At 51.0% G+C, this 14,098-nt stretch overlaps 3 protein-coding genes and 1 non-coding gene across 6 annotated transcripts; 1 reads left to right on the forward strand and 3 right to left on the reverse strand.

The window, feature by feature from the left end:
* Nucleotides 1–2,143: 2,143 nt before the first annotated feature.
* On the reverse strand, nucleotides 2,144–5,551 carry slc25a3b (solute carrier family 25 member 3b). Of its 3 annotated transcripts, none has more exons than XM_028958895.1 (8): nucleotides 5,468–5,551; nucleotides 5,050–5,189; nucleotides 4,220–4,347; nucleotides 3,875–4,054; nucleotides 3,447–3,628; nucleotides 2,893–3,065; nucleotides 2,700–2,810; nucleotides 2,144–2,578 (listed from the first exon to the last, which is right to left on the reverse strand). In XM_028958895.1, exons 2-8 carry the CDS (start codon nucleotides 5,171–5,173, stop codon nucleotides 2,418–2,420), a joined length of 1,059 nt encoding a protein of 352 aa, XP_028814728.1. In that variant the 5' UTR covers nucleotides 5,174–5,189; nucleotides 5,468–5,551; the 3' UTR covers nucleotides 2,144–2,417. The 3 variants fall into 3 exon arrangements, with proteins under 3 accessions (XP_028814728.1, XP_028814727.1, XP_028814729.1); XM_028958894.1 differs by having other exon boundaries at nucleotides 5,050–5,192; nucleotides 5,468–5,547; XM_028958896.1 differs by lacking the exon at nucleotides 4,220–4,347 and adding an exon at nucleotides 4,464–4,588 and having other exon boundaries at nucleotides 5,050–5,192; nucleotides 5,468–5,547.
* Nucleotides 3,230–3,411, reverse strand: LOC114767547 (small nucleolar RNA SNORA53). The gene has a single exon (XR_003742968.1). It is a non-coding gene; the product is annotated as a small nucleolar RNA SNORA53 (small nucleolar RNA).
* Nucleotides 5,552–6,470: 919 nt separating the features above from the next.
* Nucleotides 6,471–9,948, reverse strand: tmpob (thymopoietin b). The gene is made up of 6 exons (XM_028958575.1): nucleotides 9,595–9,948; nucleotides 9,173–9,281; nucleotides 8,764–8,922; nucleotides 8,571–8,671; nucleotides 8,061–8,155; nucleotides 6,471–7,947 (listed from the first exon to the last, which is right to left on the reverse strand). The coding sequence occupies exons 1-6, from the start codon at nucleotides 9,823–9,825 to the stop codon at nucleotides 7,602–7,604; spliced, it is 1,041 nt and encodes a 346-aa protein (XP_028814408.1). The 5' UTR covers nucleotides 9,826–9,948; the 3' UTR covers nucleotides 6,471–7,601.
* A 2,356-nt stretch (nucleotides 9,949–12,304) lies between these two features.
* Nucleotides 12,305–13,667, forward strand: LOC114767173 (galanin receptor type 2). Its single transcript, XM_028958751.1, has 2 exons — nucleotides 12,305–12,310; nucleotides 12,541–13,667. Exons 1-2 carry the CDS (start codon nucleotides 12,305–12,307, stop codon nucleotides 13,483–13,485), a joined length of 951 nt encoding a protein of 316 aa, XP_028814584.1. The 3' UTR covers nucleotides 13,486–13,667.
* The last annotated feature ends 431 nt before the right edge of the window (nucleotides 13,668–14,098 follow it).

Below are 14,098 nucleotides of genomic sequence, written 5' to 3' on the forward strand. Positions count from 1 at the left end.
GGGAGGAGAGAAGGAGAGAAGGAGAGAAGGAGAGAGAGAGGAGAGAGAGGAGAGAGAGGGAGAGAGAGAGAGGGTGTCGATTACCCGCAGCAGGATGCTGACGGCGCAGGCCATCCCCACCTGGCCCACGCCCACCACGGTCACCTTGTTCCTCGGGGGTTCGGCGGGGCCACTGAACAGGGGGGTGATCAGCTTCTGCAGGACCGAGGCCATGTTCAGCGCTGCGGCCAAACAGATTTGGTTAAAAGTCCCGTCTCGCCAACCTCGGACCGATCAACACGCGTTGGCACGCTCGGCGCACCAGATCCTGCTTCATTCATTCATCATGCAAATTAGTTCATACACAGACACGACGCGCAAACCCGCCTGTTTAGCCCCGCCCGGGCATTTTTAAAAAGTACGTCTCAAGATGCACAGGTCAAGGTCAAACATGTCCGTTCCACACGCTCTCCGTCCAGGTGGTGGAAATACTCGCCTTGGTTGACGAAGCTCTGCGTTGCCAGGTACAGCCACCACCACGAGATCAACATGGCATGCCGGAGAAGAGACAGCGGCTCCTGCGCCACTCGGCGTCCCCTGACAGCGAGAGGTGGCCCCGCCCACGCTGCGTCCGAGGCCCCGCCTCCTGCTCTATTTACCACAGACGGGTAATGGGGTTACGGTAATCCAGTCGCCGTGGAAACTCGGATTAATTACCTGGACGGGAGAAACCCAGGCAGGAACATGCCAGATGACATGAAGGGGTGTCGTGTCTCGGGGTCACCCTGTCTAGGACGTCACCCAGCATGAAGCGGATCTGCGCTTGGATCATTAATTACTGGGGTGCTGGTCGGGCAGATTGGTGGAGGTGTGGGAGCTTCATCAGCTTCAGGCCAGATTATGGAGGTGGTAGTAGCCTAGCGGGTAACCAGAAGACCCAGGTTCAAACCCCACTTACCACCATCGTGTCCCTGAGCAGGACCCTTAACCCTGAGTGTCTCCAGGGGGGGACTGTCCCTGTCACTACTGATTGTAAGTCGCTCTGGATAAGGGTGTAAATGTACATTATGATTTCATGGCGAACATATCAGGCCTGTTGCTAGTCGTCATGACAACCACCGCAGGCCCAGAAACGCGCTGGATTTCGGCTGAATATAATAAGACCTGACGAGCCTGGATGTGTGAGGGCGTCTCGGACTATTTATATCCCGCCCCGGGTGGCTGTTTGGAAAGCGGCGAGATCAGCGCTGATCTTCTTAAAGATCAGGCCAATCGGTGAGCCCGGCTCCTAATGAGGATGGACGACGTGCGTGTGGCTGGACGTTCTTCCACCGTCCCCTCCTCACGAAGGTGGACGCGGTTCCTCCACGCTTCCATTTGCATGAAAACGGTAAGTCGGAGTTATTCTGTAATGAATCATTCGACCGTCTACGGCGCAGTTTACAGTGCGCGGAACAGAACGCGGTGCCGTCCTTCTACTTTTCTGGCTGATAATAAGCGTAACAGGAAGTCGTATTTTAGTCTGCTTCGCCGAATCTTGTGACTACAGGCCCGAGAAGCGGGTCAAAACATGCGCCGGATGGGGACCTTACGTCCAACTCTCATCTGGCGAGGTCACGAGAGGGATTTAACAGACAAGCTGCAGCCGAGCGGGTTTAGGCTGGTAGTAGCCTAGCAGGTAACACACTCGCATATGAACCAGAAGACCCAGGTTCAAATCCCACTTACTACCATCGTGTCCCTGAGCAAGACAATTAACCCTGAGTGTCTCCAAGGGGGGGACTGTCCCTGTAACTACTGGGTGGTAGTAGCCTAGTGGGTAAGACACTCGCCTATGAACCAGAAGACCCAGGTTCAAATCCCACTTACTACCATCGTGTCCCTGAGCAAGACAATTAACCCTGAGTGTCTACAGGGGGGGACTGTCCCTGTAACTACTGATTGTAAGTCGCTCTGGATAAGGGCATCTGGTAAAATGTTTATAACCGAGTGGTGGCCGCGTAACAGTTTACGGAGGAGCTGGAACCGACTCCACGTCTAATGAAGACCAGGAACTGAAATATAAAATGTTCTCAGACAAAATGTCCACGACGATAGGTCACAAGGTCAATTTCAAAACTCCAGTTGGAATAAATAATAAATAAATAAAATCTCTTATAAAACATTTGAGATCAAACTAAGGCTTTTAATGGAAGTGATGAATATTGAGACGTGGAAAATAAAAATCCAGGTTATTATTTGATTTTATTATCGACAGAATGAACGTTGGGAGTTGAAACCAACTCTGCTTGCATTGCCTGACGTCCTCTCCCGTACTCGAGGAGAACACCTTCGTTCTTCACGCTCTTCGTGGTATCGGCGGCGGTGGAGGGTGAGGTTTTAAATAGGAGGGAAAGGCCATGTTGGCATGGTGGGGAGGGTTTTTTTTTTTTTTTTTTTTACTCTGTGAGGCCCAGCTTCTTCTTCAGGGACTCGGGCATCTCGGGAGGAGGAGGGCGGGGCAGGCGGAAGTAGACCTTCACCGAGTCGTAGATGAACCACTGCAGCGCGGTCAGTGTGCCGATCATGATGATACGTGCGACCAGGCCCTTCCAAACACCTGCAGGTTCGGACGAAACGGGTTAAATCCCAGCGGCCTGTAATATTCTAATATTATTATCATTATTCTTTTTTTTTTTTTTTTTTTAAACGGGACCCAAGCGAGCGCCGCGCCCCCTTACCCTTCGGTCCGAGCCGCTTGAGCACCCCCACCGCCGTGCTGCCCTTCTCCTTGTTCAGCACGGACACCACCGAGTCGGCAGGGTGGGACACGATGGCACAGAACACGCCGGCTGCAGGGGAAAACACGCACAGACCACGCCTTTAGAACACGCCCACATCCCGCCCCTAGCGCCACCTCCACCCCCGACTCACCGATGTAGCCGGCGACGAAGGTGACCACCAGCTGCTCGGACTTGCTGCACTCGCTGCGCGGCTTGGGCACCACGTATTTGTAGAGCAGCTCGACGGTGCGCTCGAAGCAGGCGAACTTCATCATGGTGTACGGGATCTGCCTCATCCACAGAGGCACCACGCCCTTGTAGAACCTGCGGGGAGCACAGAGCAGGTGACCAGAAGACCCGGGTTCAAATCCCACTTACTACAATCATGTCCCTGAGCAAGCAAGTGTCTCCAGGGGGGGACTGTCCCTGTAACTACTGATTGTAAGTCGCTCTGGATAAGGGCGTCTGGTAAATGTTGGAAATGTAGGTTTGTCCGCGCCCCGGTCGAGGCGCACCGGTGGACGTCCCCGTAAAGGGTGCCGGTGCCACCGACGGACCGGTGGTGCAGGTGCACTGATCTCACACGCCAATGACTCAAGCACCTCCAACTGTACAGCCACGAAGCTGCCGGAAGGGGGACCTTCCCAGAGGTGGATCTAAGGAGCGTGTGCGGAGCAGCCGGGAGAAGAAGCCGTAAATACTCACGCCCACAGGCCCTCCTCGGCGTACATCTTCGGGGCGCACTGTCGCAGGGTGTTGGCGTAGCCAGGCTGGGTCTGGATGCGCACTTTACACGCCTCCATAGGGGCCAGCGCTATATCGGCGAAGAACTCGGCACTCGCGGAGGCTGCCAAGTACAGCGACGTCCTCCACAGGTACGTGTTCTCCTGTTTTATAGCAGAAGCAGGTGTTTTATACGTTTATATCACGATATACTGTAATTATTACAACATCCTACAGTTCAGTGAAGAAGTAAAAACAGAGCTGAAATACAAGATTAAATGCCACGCAGTAATTAAAAGTACCCAGCTGTATAGCGCCATCTACAGGAGCGGAGGCACTCATATCTGCTGACCTCAAAAAATGGAAAACGCTCAACAGCTCCACCTGGTGGACGTAGTTCCACCACTCACCTCTCCAAGGAGGTCACTGTAGACGATCTTGAACACCTCATAGAAGCCAAACTTGCACAGGCCCTGCATGGAGTAGCCGATGAAGGTGGGAGCCCAGCCCTTGGCGAGTCCCCGGACGCCATCCTCCCTGACCGTGACGGAGAAGCCGTTGAAGATGCTTTTGTACTTGGCCGGGTCCACCTGCGAGGACGCAAGTCACGTTAGAAGGTCCCTATTTACAGGGCACGGCCGCGCTTGCTGTACGCTGGACACGTCAACGTGCGTTACGGTGATTTAGCGACGTGCAACACTCCAATGAGTACATGAGTGAACCAAAAAAAGATGGGCGAGCGAGCAGATACAGACCTGCAGACGGCACTTGACCAAGTCGAGGGGGACCACGGCCGTGTGCGTGATGCCACAGCTCAGGATACCCCCAAAGCCACACAGGGCGTAGTATTTCCCCGAGCCGAACTCACAGCTCACGTCCGAGTCTGCAGGGCGGGACACAAACACCACAACACAAACATGCTCATGCCCGCAACACACACGGCACGAGACGCCACGCCATGCACGCGCATGCCGTCGCCCGCAACACACCCACACACACCTGCATCCGGCACTTGACCAGGTCGAGCGGCACCACGGCCGTGTGCGTGGTGCCGCAGCTCAGAATCCCGCCAAAGCCGCACAGGACGAAATACTTCTGCGAGCCAAACTCACAGCTGTCCCCCTCTGAGGAAGAGACCAGGCGTTTCAGAGCTCACGTCAAGGTCACTTCTGCCCCGCTGACCCCAGCGAAGACCCGGGTTCAAACCCCACTTACTACCACCGGGAGCCCGAGTGTCTCCAGGGGGACTGTCCCTGTGGACTGTCCCCAACACTCTGGTAAATACTGTATAAATAATTAATTGAAAACCACGTTGGGACATTACAATGTAATAAGAGTTTATTCTGAGTCTAAAGTTCAAACACACAGAAACATAAAAAGTATTACTATTAAAAGGCCGCTTCTGATTGGCAGCAGAACTCGAGGCCCTCCCCCTACAACCAATGAACGGCGGTTTTACTGCCGAGTCCCGGCTGCCTCAGTTAGCGGTCATGTGGCCAGAAAATAAAACGCGTCTCTTTGCCCTTCACCGTCCTCCACTTCCGAACACGTGGTCTTTATCATCATTTATTCATCCAAGGCTCACCGTCCACGGCCGCCGCGGCCGCCAGCCTCCGGCGCGGCCCGGGCTCCTCGACCTTCTGCAGGGAGAAGAGCGGGGCGCTGAACGGGTTCGCCCGGGCCAGCTGGGTCAACGTGCTCGGGTACATGGTGTCCAGGGAGTCGCTGCTGCGGGAACAGAGGGAAACGGGTTATTAAAAGGTCAAAGTTGAAGGGCCCAAGGTCAGCAGGCGGGCGTGCGGACGGACTGCGGCGTCCAGGGATCCGGTGGAGAACCGGGCTTCACCCGGAGCCGCGGAGCCGGCGAGGCGGAAAACAGACGCGGAAACTCACGAGTTCGCCCGCAAGCGGCGACTCGGACGCGGAGGAAAGAGAAGCGAGACAGAAGAATAAAGGAGAAGAAATACGAAATAAAGGAGGCTAAAAACCGCCTTCCTACTCACGTCAGGAGCTGCGAGCAAAATGGCGCCTGCGTCCTTCCCGACCTGCAGCTGAGCCGCCGCGCCGCCTTGTTCGGGACGTCGTGACGTCACGGGGAGCGACGTCCAATCAGAACACGCGGCGTCACGACCACGCTCGAATTCTAACGACCGGCTAATTTACCGGTTTATATCAAATACGTTCATGTGAAATATATTATACCACATTTTACACATAGCTGCACGAAATGTTATTTTTGAAATAATTGTTTAAAAGAATACACTATACAAACACACACACACATATATAATACATTTATATTATATATATATATATATATATATATATATATATATATATATATATATATTATATATATTTTTTAATGCATGTTTGTGAGTGTAAACAGTATCAACTGTTGCTTTTATCATAATCAAAGTCGGTGGTATAAAAACCATTCCAAGGTCACGTCATAAATCATGTAAATTCCGTTCTGCACTAATAAAGTTCATGTCTTAAGAGGAATGGAGGGGGATAAGGTTGTGAAAATCTAGAAATGAACACTGGACTGGACTGGACGCAACTTAAAGGTGAGTTCACCCAACACACAAGCTGCTGCTTCCCTGGAGAACCGTGGACTGAAGATGGAGACCGAAGCGGGTGAACAGGTCCTTCACAGTTTGCATTGTGTGTTCACCTATTAAAATTGGATCGAGACGGAATTGAAACAGGGAACTGCTTTATTTCTGTGCATGGTTGCGAGCACCTTCCTGTTGTATTTCTCACTGCATGGAGTGCAACTCAATTCAATGGGACTAAAGAAATAAAAATGCTATTTTATATTTACATTTAGATCCACTGCTTAGATTCATTTTAAAATAAAAAGAGCAAATTGTTCACCAACAATAGAGGGGCTGGCATATGTATTTATGTAATGTCATGTATTCGAAATGTACCTGCTGTTTATACCGGTTTACAGACAGGATGAACTCCAGCCAATCAGAATGCAGTGATCAGGCAATAACAGAAGTTACTAAAAAATGTTTTAATGCAAGATTAAATATCCACCTATTGCAAAGAAGAGGTCTTGGAATAAAAAGAAATGTCAGATATATGAAAATCTATGAATATCATCAATACCAAATAAAAGCCAAGTCAATGAGGCAAATGGAAAAAAAAAAAAAAAAGCATCATTATTTTGTAACAATTTTCCATTTCATGTTAACAATCTCATCCAGCCATAAAATGCTACAGATTTAAAAACGGCGTATTTCCCAGCTGCCTCTGAAGATTTTATTTATTCGTTAAGTGCCGCCGCGTCCACCAGAAGCACAGGGAAGCACTCCGAACGTTGATTTACTAAAATATTCCAGAAACGGGTCTCAAGCACAAACACCACGTACAAAAATACCATATTCTGGCGAGTAAATACGGGTCATGCAGACACAGTCCGGCTACGCTGCCGTACGGTACAGACTCATTAGTAACGACGATTGAAAAGCAAGTGAACACAGAGACGGGTGCGGCAGGTGTGCTGACTATTTTCAGCTGTTGGTGCCGGTGGCATTTCGGGGACAACCGTGGCGTCCACGCAGGTCAATCCGTCCCACAGTTATCCGAGAGGACGATTTAGAACCCTGTCCCAGCTGAATTTTATTTCATTTTTTTTTTAAAGAAAAGAGCTTAGCTCACATCGAGGAGGGCATTTCTTTATTTTTGTCCGTGTCCAGATGAACCCTGACAGCTTCAGCTTATAGACGCTGGTAACCGCGACGCAGTAGAAATATACGAATACAGTGTCTAAAAATACAGACATTTTCAAATGCACATTTACCGCCGAACCGTATTGCTGTCCTACGTCTCTATGCCTACAGGTGTAAAAGTATAAAAAAGCTAAATCGTGTAAATCTCATCTCTCGCTTAAAATGCCCTAAAAAAAAAAAAAAAAAAAAAAGACCTCGAGATGTTGATGGTGCGACAGGAGGAAAAAAAACCCGGACGGACATGAAACAAGCTGCACACACACACACAGGAACTAGTTGAGGACACCACGCAGTAAATTCAGAAGAGCCAGGGCCTTTACAGAAGGAGTTAAAATGTCCCTCGGCCGCGACCGGACCTTCGTAGTACGAACACCAAAAACAAAACGAAACGTTTTCACTTGTCTCCATCTGCCGTGGAACCCTCACCTCCACTGAGCAAGGGAGCGAGGTGGGTGTCCAACAAGCCCCTGAGAGCGTTCACCCGCTCCTCGTCCACGTTGTGGTACAGGTAGAACGCCGCCGCGGCCGCGCCGAGGAGCGCCAGCAGCCGGGCGAAGGCGGAGAGGCAGCGCGACGCGCGCGACCTCCGACCCCCGCGGGCCGGCGGCGTGGAGAAGCTCTGCGCGTAGGAGCCGGTCTCGAAGGTGATGCTGTGCTGCGGCCGGCACTCGTCGGGCCAAAGGTCAAGGGGTCTCACCGGCCTCCCCGCCGCCCCGTGGATCGGCTTTCGACAGGTGGCGCTGCGCGGAAAAGGAAGGCGGCGCATCCGTTAATAAAACCGAATTCTCCTGCAACGCACGAAGCTGATTTCCAGGATATTAGGAGATTTGCAAAAGGCGAACGTGGTGAGAACCTGATGCCTGTGGGGGTGGCCGCCTCGTTCGGGAACATCTCCTTCAGAACGTCGTCGTCGTCGCCGCCCGGTTCATCCGCAACTCTCTTCTCCACCTGCAACCACAGATTACAGCGTTACAGAAGCATCCGGAACCGGGGACCCTGAGGAATTACGATGCTGGAAGCAGAGGCGGGAAATGAACACCGCGCCCTTCAAATAAACGCCTTCTGTTAGAAACGCATTTCTTCACCTAAACACCGTGGCTGTGGTGGGTTTTTACGGTTCCCTCCTGTGCCCGTCATGCAAGAAACGATTCCTCAAAATAAAAACGGACCGAATAAAACAAACGTTGGGGAGACCTGGAAGTTACAAACGGGGGCCGTGACGATAAAACCGCGTTTCGAACGCGCCGGTTCATGGAACCAGTCGGGCGAGTGGTCGGGATTCGGCACGGACCGCCCCGTCGGCGTGGCCTCGACCGGAAAACACGCGTGGAGTCGCGGGGACGACCGGGCGCTGCTTCCTCGCCTTGTTCCTGCTGCTGGTTCTGGTGCTGACGGGAATCTTCCCTCGGCTCCTCGCCGTCGTAACCACGGGCGTCGGCTCCGCCTCAGCAGCCCCCAGTTCCTCTGCACGGGGGAAAAAAAAAAAAAAACGCATGGAAAAAGACCGAAACGAGCGGCGAGCCGAAGCCGGGTACAAAGCCGGCGGCGTCTCCCACCTTCCTCCTTGTCGCTGAAATGATCTTCCACGGCGTGCGTGTTGCCGTTCTGATTCCCGTCAGCCTTCAGCGTGGCGGGTTCCGGAGGCAGCGAGACCTCATCTGCCGAATCCTCCAGAACCTTCTGGAGCTTCTTCTCATACAGCTTACGAGTGGACGCTGGACCAGGGAAAGCAGAGTTGAAGGAATTTCTGCTCATTGTCACCCACTTCAGCACCATGGCCAGTCGGGATTTGAACCCGCAACCTTCCCTGGTGGCCTAGCGGTTAAGGAAGCGGACCCGTAATCAGAAGGTTGCCGGTTCGAATCCCGATCTGCCGAGGTGCTGGACCTGACGCCCCAATGACAGGTCACGAGTTTATAATATCTTAATAAAAATCATATTACGCTCAGAAGTGAGAAAACTCACAGACTACGGGTCCCACAGCAATTCCATGTTTCAGCAGCTGTTCCTTCAGATCCTCATCCGTGAGCACAGAAAGCTCCGATGGAGGCTTGTCCGTCTTCCTGGCGGCTTTCTGTGGACAGATCCAGTCCGGTCACGTCTACATGTCTCATGTCCACATACATCTACACCACATGCACCTTCTTGTACGTCCACATACATCTACAGCACATGCACCTTCTTGTACGTCCACATACATCTACACCACATGCATCTTCTTGTACGTCCACATACATCTACACCACATGCATCTTCTTGTACGTCCACATACATCTACACCACATGCATCTTCTTGTACGTCCACATACATCTACAGCACGTCCACGTTCATCTACATTCATATACATCAACAACGCGGTTAAGAAGGAGCGGTTAGAGTCGCGCACCCTGCCCGAGCGGCTGCGGCTGGCCGGGACCGGTAGCGGCGGCTCCTCGTCGCTGGAGAAGGTGTCGGCGGGCCGGCCCCTCTGGTTCAGCACGGTCAGGTGGTTCAGGTACAGCTGCACGTAAACCTCCTTCCTGTGCTCCCCGCTCGGCAGCGCCACGGCGTTGGCCAGCAGCTCGCTCTTCAGCTTGTCCTTGGTGAGGACCGACGGGTCTTCCAGGAACTCCGCCATGGCCGCTACTTTAGCCAGCGAGCCGGCTTAAGATCCGATCTAACGCGGTAAAGTTGCCGGAGCTCCGCGTACCGGGTATTAGCACTACCGGACTACCCGGTCAGGGAACAATGCGCGCCCGAAACTCCGCGTTGTAATGAAACCCGACCCCATTGGCCGCCGCGGCGTAGGAAACGAAGCCCGATTGGCTGTGAACGACAGGACGAGGGCGTGTCCTAAATCGGCGCGATGCTACCTACGGCGGACAGGAAAAAATGGCGAACTGCATCAGAGATGCGAGATCACTGGTTTTCCGAGAAAAACAATGAAACAGTTATATTTTCTTTCATTCATGTTGTGATTTTTTTATTTTCTGATCTGAAACCACGATGTTTTGGGGCAGGGTGGCTTCCTTCTCTAAGACTGACGACTAGTACTTGGAACGCGTCCGTCGGAAGACTGGATCCAGTGTTCTGCTGCCCCCTACCGGATTGGAAGAATTTCACTTCTGTTAATGTTCATTAAACATATTAAAGTGAAGTGATTGTCACTTGTGATACACAGCACACACAGTGAAATATGTCCCCTGCATTTAACCCATCACCCTGAGTGAGCAGTGGGCAGCCACGACAGATTACGGGGCCACTTCCTTAACCGCTAGGCCACCACTGGCCCGCAAACACTGCATGTCTCTTAATACCAGGAGTGAATAAAACAGTTTAAAATGTTTATTCTCTTTACATCCGTTTCTACACTATGGTGTGGCATGTAAGTCAATCATGCACACAATTATCATCCAGCATAAAACAAGTTTATGGAAGATAACGTAACATTTACATTTACAGCATTCATCAGACGCCCTTATCCAGAGCGACTTACAATCAGTATTTTACAGGGACAGTCTCCCTGGAGCAACTTAGGGTTAAGTGTCTTGCTCAGGGACACGATGGTAGTAAGTGGGATTCGAACCCGGGTCTTCTGGTTCATAGGCGAGTGTGTTACCCACTAGGCTACTACCACCCCTGGTGGGTAGTAGCGCATTGTGACGTGTGGCAATGAGTGGAAACCACTGCATGAAAAAGCTCAGTGTCGACCTTTGCACGAACATCCTTCGATCCCCATGCTTATCGCACCACGAGCTCCTCTGTGTGCACAGACGGCATGATCTGGGCCCGGTAATGGAGGAGAGCAAACACATGAGACCGGCCTACACTTCCTGTCATGAGAGGAGCAGTACAAGCCATTAGGTGACTCGATCATTAATGTCATCGTCAACCAACAAATGACAGACACAAACTAGAAAAGGGAAGTTTGTGAACAAACCTCAGTTTTGGCCTGGAATCCAGTTAAAGGTTAGAAGATAAGAGGATGGAACTAAGAAGGGGAAGAGAGGAATCATTGTTTAAAAATTTATGAACGATTTTTGCCAAATCTATGAAAACTTTAAGAGATGAAAGGAAAATTTGTTAATTTTGTGCAATGGGTGAAATTGTAAAAAAATTGTAAAAAAATTGTAAAAAATTGTAAAAATGAGCGAAAGAATGTAGCGGAATAGTGGAATCATTGTTACATTAATTCGTGAAATTGGTTGCAAATTGAGAATATTTATGCTTTTATATGCATATTAACATTTTAATGTTATCATGCTAGCATCTAAAGCTAATGTCAGCAATGCTAACATCAAAAATGCTAACAACGCAACATGAAATTTGGTGACGTTTGGACCATGTTCCAAAATGTCCATGTTGGCGTTCTAATGCTAGCAGCAAAACAACAAAAATGTTAATGGTGCACGGCCACGATGGCTCACGTGAAATCTGGTCACTTTTGGACCATGTTCAAAAATTAGCATGTTAGCATGCTAACGTCAACAATGTTAACAGGACGAGGCCACGATGCGTCATGTGAAATTTGGTGACGTTAGATGTAAGACGGAAAACGTGACCATTTTTGCTCTGTAAAATGGAATTGGCTTCAATGGGATGATGTAGGGATGAAAAGGAGGAGTGGAGGAGATGGGGGGCGAGTGGACGGAGGATAAATGTGGCTGGAAGGTTGAAGATGATGAAGATGTGGACCACATTTCATGTCCAGGACTGAAATCCCTTTCCAAGCCAAAATAATAAAACACCAAAAACAAAAAGATGAAAATGCTGCTCTCGCTGATGTTGGTTGAACAAGCTGAACTGCTGGTGTCTTCCTCCTGTAAGTCGCTTTGGATAAAAGCGTCTGCAAAATAAAGTAAAGTAAACGTATATCCCCATTACACAAACACCAGTTTTACTATTTATTAATTACCACAAATGAAGTTCAAATTGACTAGAAAATACATAAAGATAAAAAAAATGTGTAAACTACTATATGCTCGAATTGGACCCGTTATGGTTGGTAGAATATCTTTTTGCTCAGATGTAGGCGTCTATAACTCATATTTGTTAATCATCATAACTGCATTTCATGTTACGAATGAAGCAGATGTAATAAGTTACAATAAGTAAGCATGGAGGTCGCTCCTCTTTCCCTTTAAAGGGGAACTCGGCCAACCAGAAGGAATTTGCTGCTTCGCACACTGCAGAGTCACAAGGCGCCGAGATAAAGAAATATCATGTGGCTGTTAGGTGCCTTGATGAGGAATATCTATCTCTGTTAACCACGATGGTGAGTGTGTTGTTTTTATGGTGTATTTAGATAAATGCATCATGCATATTCCCAGGCGTTTGAACGTATGGATTTTAGTTGGCATGGTTATGTGAGGGTTTTATCCCGCTCCAGAACTCCTACATCCTGGTCTTCGCCTGCACCTGTGCCGTGATCCTGGGCATCGGCTTCAGCGCCAACATCCTCGTCTTCACCCTGTTCGCCAAGCACAGCACGCTGCGTAAGAACCGCCTGGACGTGCTGCTGTTCGGCATGGCCCTCGCCGACTTCCTGACGCTGCTGCTCGTCCCCTTCACCCTGCACTCGGCCGTCAGCTTCTCCTGGCCGCTGGGAGATGCGTCCTGCAAGGTCTACCAGTTCCTGCTGGCCTTCTCGCTGGCCGCCAGCACGTACTCGCTGTGCGCCGTGTCCATGGTGCGGGTCCTGATCGTCACCAACCCCTACCGGCCGCCCACCATGGACTTCACGGTGCTGGCCTTCGCGCTGGTCTGGGCCCTGAGCTTCTTCACCAGCCTGCCGCTGCGCATCTTCGCCACCAAGGAGAGCCTCGGGCCCGGCCTGGAGGACTTCACCTTCTGCCTGCCCACCACGCAGGAGCACCACTACCAGGTGGTGCTGGGCCAGTTCGTGGCCTTCTTCCTGCTGCCAATGCTGGTGATCGGCGTCAACTACGCGCGCCTGGCGCTCTTCCTGCGCCGGAGCCCCGTCCTGTCGGCCAGCGGCGGCCGCAACACGCGCCGCGCCGCGCTCATGGTCCTCCTCTCCGCCGGAACCTTCTCGCTGTGCTGGCTGCCCGGCTACGTGCTGGAGCTGTGCCTGTACCTGGGCCTGTACCGCCACGGCCGGCCGTGGGAGGTCTTCTACTTCACCTGCACCGTCCTGCAGTACCTGCACCCGTGCGTCAACCCCGTCCTGTACGTCCTGCTGTCCAAACGCTACCGCCGCGGCGGGGACGGCTGCCTGCCCGGCTGCGGCAGGAACCGGGTGCACCCGCAGGTCGTCAGCGTCACGGACTGCTTCTAAAGACGGCCATTTTCTCAACCCTCCCGTATCAAACATCCGTTTACCTGAAGCCTCCGTTGCTGCACAATGTCACGAAACAACTGATCACGGTCCCGTCCCCACACACGGCTCCCCGGGCGCCTGTCATGGTGCCCACTGCTCACCAAGGGGCACGGTTAAATACAGAGGACACGTTTCACTGTGTCACCGCGTGCTGCGCTGCAGCGTTTCTTCACTTCACTTTCACTATTTTAGATAGTCCCCTTCTGAGCTATTACGGAGTTACTGATGGGAAAACGTTTAATTATGCTGTATGCATGATTTAAAAAAAACTAGTAAAACAAAACGTTAGAGCTCACTAAGCTTTTTCTGAAGCTCTCTCTCTCTTTTCCTGAAATTGCATTAATGAGCATAATAATTCAGAGTAATTCTTAATTACTACGGACTTAATCTACGTTGGACTTAATCACGTTGTAAGTCGCTCTGGATAAGGGCGTCTGCCAAATGCTGTAAATGTAATGTAAAAATCTATCATAGTTTTTTAACAATAAAATTAAGTACTCTGTTTATTTTTCAATTAATCATGTGTGAGAGTGAGTTATTCTGATTCATTCAGATACTCCATACAATATGG

This window comes from Denticeps clupeoides, chromosome 17 (genome assembly GCF_900700375.1).
Source record: "Denticeps clupeoides chromosome 17, fDenClu1.1, whole genome shotgun sequence".
Classification (NCBI taxonomy): Eukaryota; Metazoa; Chordata; class Actinopteri; order Clupeiformes; family Denticipitidae; genus Denticeps; species Denticeps clupeoides.